Below are 8273 nucleotides of genomic sequence, written 5' to 3' on the forward strand. Positions count from 1 at the left end.
TGTTGGAATGTTTAGTGAAGCTTACATGTCCCAAACCCTAGCCCCAATGTGCAAACGGCTTAGATCTCTTTGGATTCACGTTAAGTTTGCCACTTTACGTGATGGATGGGTTGTAGGAGGCTAGATCTATGTTTTGGATCAATTGCATGGCCTGGAGTGCTTCTGAATGGATTCAGAACGGTGGTACTCGGCGAGTCACATGGGTCGACTCGACGAGTTACTTGAAGATGGCCTGGAACTCGACGAGTTGGAAGAACAACTCGGCGAGTAGGTTGAAGATAGCCTTGGACTCGACAAGTCTTGTCGAAGAGTCCCAAATATTCTCTGGTTGAGCCGAGAATCGGTGAGTCGAGGGATGACTCGGTGAGTCGAGTGCGAGTGGACTCAGAGTTGTTGGACTCGGCGAGTCTCGGGGTGACTCGGCGAGTTAGGTCGCAGATTGAATGAAGTTCTGATTATGGGAACTTGACGAGTCACAGGGTTGACTCGGCGAGTAGGGTCAGTCAGGGGTTGACTTAGACTGAGGACTTTGATTTCGACCAAGGGTTGGCCGTTGACTTTTTGGGTTTGGTCAGCGATGTGGCCTTTGGGCCAAGAGAGAGGTAAAATAGTCTTTTAACCATAAGAGGGTGTTATGAGAGGATTTATTCTAGTCTCGAGAGTTATATTCATAAGAGTATTTGCCTTACGTGTTAGGCGGTGGCGAGTTCGAGATTCAAGTGTGGGGATATCTGCTTCCTGCTTGCCAGGTAAGTCTTCTCATTATACTTTACCTTGAGTAGGTAACCAGAGTTATGTGATTAGAGTATTTGTATGCTATATGTACGTGATGTGTTGTACTGCATTATTTCTATGTGATTTATGCTGTGCATGTTTATAGAGTTGGAACCGGAAGGTTCCCAGAGTTAGAACCTGAGGGTTCACAGAGTTTGGGTGCACGGACCCACAGAGTTATAGCCTCGAGTGGCTAATATGTGTTATGTGTGGTATTTTGGGGAACTCACTAAGCTTCGTGCTTACAGTGTTTTGTTTGATGTTTTTCAGGTTTCTTTCAGTATCACGGGACGGCACCGGCTTGATTGTACACACCAGAGAAAGAGTCATATTTTGGAGGATCCTGGTTTTCTATGCAAGTGAAAATGGAGTTATGTTTTGTAAATCGACTATGAATAAGATTTTAAACAAGTGTTTCTAAGAGTAAAATGATTATTTTAAATGAAAATTTTGTCTTGAAATTTACGATGTTACATGAACAGTAGCAGCTACCTAAATAGCGATCAACTCATGGACGTTGTAGGCAAAGGTTACACATATAATAACCAAAAACTAATTTTCTCTACTTGTATCTCTGAAAATGCAAAGCAACAAGGTATATTATGTGTTTCGGGTTTGGAAGAAGAATGTACTCCAAATCAATTGTTCTTAGATTATCCAAAATCAAATTTCGTGATACCTAGAAAATAAGGTCAAAATCACGGATTTTGGAGAGTGTATCTCTTACACGATCCTTGATATATCCAAGTTATTTATTAATATTCTGAAACCCGAAATCTAACAAATCTTCATCGATTTCCTTCCAGTAACTCTCTGCCCACACCCATCTACATACTGCCACTACCAACACCTTCAAATATATATATATATATATATATATATATATATATATATATATATATATAGGTTTAGGTTCATTTGAGACCATTCTAATTTTGTGAGACCGTGAGATCAAATCTAAAAATAATTTTAAAATGCAAAATAAATGGAAAAATCAAAAAATTGTTTTTTTAAATATTATTTTCGGAACATGAATTAACTAAAAAAAATAAAAATAAATAAAAATAAATAAAAAAATGCATCTCACGGTCTCACAAAATATAGGTGGTCTCAAATGAACCTAACCCTGTGTATATATATATATATATATATATATATATATATATAGAGAGAGAGAGAGAGAGAGAGAGAGAGAGAAAGAAAGAATGAACAATTCTAAAACAAAAATACACAAATTAGGGGTACTTACCAAAATCGTGGATGAAAATGTAGCTCCAATGATTAGGGCTTTGTTTAACATAAAAGGCTAGAAGGATTGATATTTGTTTTAGGGTAGGTGAGAAGAGGAGCTGCCAATAAGAATGCCCAAAAGGACGTGGGCATATCTAAGTCTGGGTTTAGCAACCAACACTTCAATTATATTGTGTCGATTAAGTATGATGCTTCTCTTGTCACACGTTTTTATTCCTTGGTAATTATATTGTAAATAATTATGTACATGTTGATCCAAGTTGCTCACTAAGGTTTTGTAGTTTATCATTGTTGTAATGAAATCATATGATAGGTACTAGTCCTAGAAGAATATTAAAGGAACTAGCTCAGTCAATAAAAGGCTTATGACATTTTATTTTGTTGTTCCTATTATAGTGAGTTACGACACCCTGCTTTTAGCGAAGTTACACATGTTGAAAAAGGGTTGGAATGAAGATTAATCAAATAAGAGGTAAAAATGAAAAAATAGCCAGTACCAACCATAATGGATTTAAAATTATTACATGGTGTTGAAAAATGATCAAGGCATTTAACGATGGTATTCCACAGTGACACATGTGACAACAGGTTTCAAGGATGATCGCAATCAGTAAAAAAGAAAAAAAAAATCAAGAAAATGTCTAAATAAGTATCAAAATTTAGTGAGGGTTTGATCGGTGCCTCGATATTGATATGGAAAGTTAGGGTTTGCATAACATTAGCTCTTAATATATATTTATAACAATTACAATAGTGTAAAAGATCAACTTTCCAAGGGAACGCAAACAAAAACTTACACGACTCAAAATAATCTCATCCGTCCAATAACAAATGATCACACATAAAAGTTAAAAGAATCATGTAAAGTGGAGTGGCGTTAACTGTTTTAGGTTAGGTATTACATAACATATTACAATAAAAATACATACAAATGGTACCAATACCACAAGAAAAAAAAAAAACAGTAATAAATCTCAAGACACTTTTAATCGGATGGATGCTATCGCTTGGATGTGAGATTTATCTGTATAAAGAGGCACTCAAAATAGATGAAATTAAGTGAAAATTTTAAGACGATAGTTGGAACCTTCCACTCGGCTTTTTTCTCCTCCATCCCTATTGACAAAGTTAACAACAACATTATTTACTTAAATATATGTTTATCGCCTTTTTACCACTATCAAAAGATAAAAAGTAAAAAAAAAAAAAAAAAAAAAAAATGAGGGGGGAAAGGTGAAACTTACAAAGGCGGCATAATACACAAAGGTTAAGCCAGCTAGGACGACAAATGCAATTTGGAATATGTTATACCTGTGAATAATTAATGGATTAACTAATGAGTACAGATTTTATTTTTATTTTATAAATATATAAAGTGAAATTGGGAGTATTTGAAAGTTGAAACTGACTTGTATAAGTATTTGATTCCACGAAGAGATTGCAGGGTATGGCCGAATATTTCTTGGGCAGCTGTAGCTTGTGCGTAGTATGCAAATGCGGTTGAACAGAATTGAATAACACTAAAACCAACAAACAATGGAATGGAATATGAGTCATTGGAATGGAATGAGTCATTACATTTTACAATCATGTGTCATTGGTCTGTTATTTTCTGAGATTCTGATTATGAAAAATAAAGAAAGAAAGAAAGAAAGAAAGAAAATGAGTCAGCCTACCTGATGGAGCAAAGAAGGATGAGAGCTACATTGAACAGGAAAGAGTTCATGAGAGTTCCTCCCCACCTGGACAGAAAGGTCATTTTACTTGATACTCAATTCACAAGTCACAACTAAGCATAAAAACAATAGTTGGGTAGAAAGGTCATTTTACTTCATTGGATGGATAGTGATAAACACTAGTCTGAGACCAAGCATCATTGCACCAGCAATAACTGCAAGCAGAAGGTAGAAGCAGAAAAACGCAAAGGCTGCAGTGCCTAGAAGACCTGGTGAAGGAAGGACAATTTGGTCAATGTAACAACATTAATTAATCAGTCATATGGAATAGGAATCAGAAATAGAAATAGAAATTACCCCAAATGTCATCCAGCTTTATGAAGACCTCATTTAGGAATGGAGAAAGTGGAGGGTCGATCAACAGATATATAATGATGTGTGCAACCCAAGCAATTGAAACAATTAACCTAACAATAGGAATACAATCAATCAGAACCCAATTTTAATAAATACTATAAGATTTAATTTTGATTGGAATGGAATTAAGAAATAAGAATTACCCAAAGACTCCGAGTATAAGTTTTGCAAGATAGCCAAGAACAGTCATGGCCCAGGTAGTCTCAGCCTGAATGAGTTAGTTAATATGTGTGATTATTAGGAAAACCATTAAACGAAATATAAGAAATAAAAAAAAATAAATGTTTATCACCTTTTCTCCTTGAGGGTACATCTCTTCTAAAGCCTTCACATCATCCTCCAAATGAAATAGCTCCTGAAGGATATATAAATATAATTAACAAAGGTAATTCAATGCCTTAATGCACCTAGAACTTTTTTTTTAAATAAATATACCTTTTCTAGGGCTTTCGTATTTTTACGCCATTTCCTTCCTTTTGAACCACTCCTTTCTTCCTGATGAAGTGCATCAGCTGCCTTCTTTAACTCTCTTGCTTTTTTACCAAGTTCTGTAGCTTCCTGAACAATTTTTTTTTTTAATAAAAAAACAAGCAAAACCTTCATTGTTAACTAAAATTATTGGCAATGCATTTGAGATTTAAAAAATGCACTACCTTGATATACTGTGATCTAGTAATCACTGCCTTTGGGCGCCTTATGAAAGAAAATATAAGCCCCAGTGGGAGGCAAGCAATGCCAACACCACCAAATATCTGATTATCACCAAAAAAAAATAAAAAACTTAAAGATTATCACATCTATTTGGGGAAGATAACAAATGTTGTTTCTGAAACACTGTTCATTCCGACCTTGAAATGGAATACAATTAGAAAGTGTTTGGTATGATGGAATGGGGGAAGAAATGGAATGGAATGGTATGGTATGAGAAAAAAAATCAGCCCATGAGATGGAATACTCCATTCCATTCCCTCTTTGATTACTGATTACAACAATCACAAATCCAAAAAAAATAAACTTACAGAGAAAAGCACAGAGCCCACAATTGTAGCAAGAGCAACAACATATTCTGGAAAAGTTGATCGCATGGTCCATGTTGTCTCTGATGAAGGACTAGCATCATAGGCAGAACACTGTAATCCATGGAAGAGAGAAAGAGGCATATAAGAACTAGATGTGGCTAATTTGTTTTGAAGATGATACAACTCTGCAAAAATAAATAAAGAAAAATATAGATTTTATCCATCACCTGGCGAACACCATTGCTGACACATGGTTGACCACTGGAGAATTGGAAACTGCTTGGGAATTGCACTGTTGAAGAAGACAGGTGTCGAACTGTGAAATCAACTTTTCCAATAACACCTATCAAATGAAGATGATACAATTCAGTAACAATGTAACATACATTCAATAAGAGTGCAAACAAGAAGCTTTTAGGACCCATTTGTTACTTAGGACATGAAAAGTTGAGAAAGATGAAAATCCATTATGGCTAAAATGAGAGTCATGTGAAAAATTGAGAAAGATGCAGTATTTGATATATTAAGAGATGTGACATGAAAAGTTGTCTGACTGAAACACCAAAAAAAAAGATTCTTGCTTATATTTGAAAATACACTCTATAAGTTCTGCAATATGTAATATACTAATACTGTGCACATCTTTTTATTTTCAGATACCGAGAGACCCCATCATTTAAAGATTTTTTTTATCTTCAACAAATCCTTACTTTTGTTTAAATATAATAGATACGAATAGGTTTTATAAGAATTATAGTTGTACTCAATAACTCAAAGACTAAAAAGTGTACCTAGAAAAACAAGGCACCTTAACCCTGTATACCCCATCATTTAGAGATCTTTTTTCTAATCAAGGTAGCCCATAACTTTCTTCCTTAGTTTTTTTACCTAGCTATTCTAATGTAATGTAAAATCTGTAAAAAACTTGATCATCAAAAAAGGTTTTTTTAGCTGTGAAATCCTTGGAATGCTGCTACATTATGTGTGGAAGTGATCAAACTTAAAATGAAATGTTTGATGGGTCAGAAATAGCTTTTTGCTCTCAGCTGTTCTTTTTATATACGAGATAAAAGTACCTGATCTTCAAAAATTCACATTAAATCACTCGTAAATCCAATTAAAAAGACTTTTTACTTGTTAAAATCACCCCCGAGCTTTCTAAAACTCGTATTTTGTAAGTTTCTAGAAAAGACTTCATTAAAGTAACTAAAAATCACGTTTTCATAAAGCAAGCAATGCTGTGAACTCAGACATCGTGCCCATTTATGCTTTAGTGTGACCATGAAACTAACCAGAGTCGGATTATATTTAAACCTAGAAACATCTCATTCATTGATCCTATGATAAGTATACAAAATGCAAAGCTAGAATAGTAATTCTTCTCATAACCCATGTAAGCTGGTTTTTTTGGCAGTGCCCATTTTACCTATTTGCATGGGAAACCAGGGAGATGTAAGACAACCTCCTAAATGACTAAAATTAGCTTCTACTCCTAATTGCATTTGATCATAAATGAAAATGTTTCTTGTAGGAATAAATTAATAAGTGGGGATACTAACCATATAAGATACCCAGCACCAAGCCACAAACAATGGCTGTAGTTACCACCCAGATCAATGCACTTTTAATCCTCTTGCCAATAGTCCTACGAGCACAAATAGTTAGAAGCATAAATACATACACTTTCAATGTTTAATATGCTCTACCAAGTCTTTTGGTTCCAAAAAGGAGATGCTTTTTGATTAATTAAGTCAAACAACTTAGAAATTTTTTCTATGTATGCAATAATTCTTGAGAAGATCAAGTGTCATTGCAGAATTTCTCAACAAATCAAAAATAAATCTCGACTCAGACATCTACATTTAGGGTTTAATGAATGCTTCACCAGGTGAAAGCATCTTAAAGTTGGGTTTCCAACGTAGTTAATTTCAATTACAAAATATGAAACCTCTATTTTTCCTATTCGTGGCATCACGATAAGGTAACTGTAGTTACTAAACTTTTCTAGATGAGCTATGACTTTCAAATCGGACGACGTTGCAGATTTTGCATCAACATTTAGCTGTTAGTAGTGTTCTTAACAAAGTTGTGATGAAATCATCATTTATTGCAGCTACGAAGTACTTACTTGTCTTGGTCGCCTTCGTAGTAAAACATTGCGAAGGGGATGACGAAGAACACAAGAATAGCATCAATGATGTAGATAGCAAGCCACAGATCCTTCATCGGTAATGTGAGATTACAAGCACCATTATAAATAGCGTGCTGACAAGCCTGCCGGTTGGCAACATCAGCGGGGAGCATAAGTATGGAGATAGCAGCGACGGAGAGTCCCAAAACGACGACAAATTTGGGGAAATACGCCTGGTTTTTGTCATCGGGATGTTGGTAATTGACAAGGAGGTACAAATTGAAGATGAACACCAAAACACAAACAACTATCGCCACAATCACAAGTGCAAGATTGAAATCCCCCATTGTTGACCTTAGATTCGACTCAAAATCATGAACTGATTTGAGGTTCTAGGGTTTTGGTGTGTGAAGTTTTTTTGAAACTTCAAATGAGATCACTCTCTTTCTCGTGTAGATCTACTTTTTTGCGGTGGGGAGAGGCCGGTGGTCAGCGGTGGCGATTAGGAGTTTACGGTTTTGTCCTCGGAGGAAGCCATGGAATTGGTTATAAGAGGGGTTGAAAGGGGAATTCGGAGTTTACAGTGTGGAAGCACTAGGAACAGCCTGGAAAAGATGGACCGGAAAAAATGATTAGAGTTTCAAACCGGTCACGCTTTAATAGCTAATACGGTCCAAAACGGATTCAAAATGACAAACAAATTTTCTCTTTTGTTACAATCAAAAAAAAAATATTGAAGATAAAAAAAAATAATAAATAAATAAAAGTTATATTTAATTTATTCATTCAATAAAGCGTTTGATTGAACAAAAATTTATTTAATTTATTCATTCAATAAGGGGGAGTTTGGCTAAGCTTTTGAAAAGCAAAAATCCTTTTAGGAAAAGTTGTAAAAAATCAGGATTATGTAACTTTTTCAAAAAGTTTATTTTTCCTTGTATAAAAAAGTAACTTTTACAACATTACCAAACATCTTTTATCTTTTTATCTTTTCCTAAAAGCTAA

At 34.8% G+C, this 8273-nt stretch overlaps 1 protein-coding gene across 1 annotated transcript; it reads right to left on the minus strand.

Annotated features, from left to right (window-relative positions):
* Positions 1 to 2827: 2827 nt before the first annotated feature.
* Positions 2828 to 7914, minus strand: LOC145016495 (LIMR family protein At3g08930). Its single transcript, XM_078974796.1, has 14 exons — positions 7266 to 7914; positions 6697 to 6782; positions 5365 to 5480; positions 5138 to 5248; positions 4772 to 4870; positions 4554 to 4676; positions 4411 to 4473; positions 4262 to 4326; positions 4059 to 4168; positions 3856 to 3970; positions 3702 to 3767; positions 3435 to 3545; positions 3270 to 3336; positions 2828 to 3141 (listed from the first exon to the last, which is right to left on the minus strand). The coding sequence occupies exons 1-14, from the start codon at positions 7613 to 7615 to the stop codon at positions 3094 to 3096; spliced, it is 1530 nt and encodes a 509-aa protein (XP_078830922.1). The 5' UTR covers positions 7616 to 7914; the 3' UTR covers positions 2828 to 3093.
* Between the last annotated feature and the right edge of the window lie 359 nt (positions 7915 to 8273).

Source organism: Lactuca saligna, chromosome 9, assembly GCF_052625555.1.
Source record: "Lactuca saligna cultivar CGN05327 chromosome 9, ASM5262555v1, whole genome shotgun sequence".
NCBI classification, from domain to species: domain Eukaryota; kingdom Viridiplantae; phylum Streptophyta; class Magnoliopsida; order Asterales; family Asteraceae; genus Lactuca; species Lactuca saligna.

Excerpts from the sequence above, each read along its gene's own strand:
- LOC145016495 (XM_078974796.1), bottom strand. The coding sequence starts at position 7,615 with ATGGGGGATTTCAATCTTGCACTTGTGATTGTGGCGATAGTTGTTTGT. Across the intron at positions 4,871-5,137 it reads TGGGCTCTGTGCTTTTCTCT|ATATTTGGTGGTGTTGGCAT; the intron begins GTAAGTTTATTT and ends GGTGATAATCAG. Across the intron at positions 4,677-4,771 it reads CTAGATCACAGTATATCAAG|GAAGCTACAGAACTTGGTAA; the intron begins GTAGTGCATTTT and ends AAAATTGTTCAG.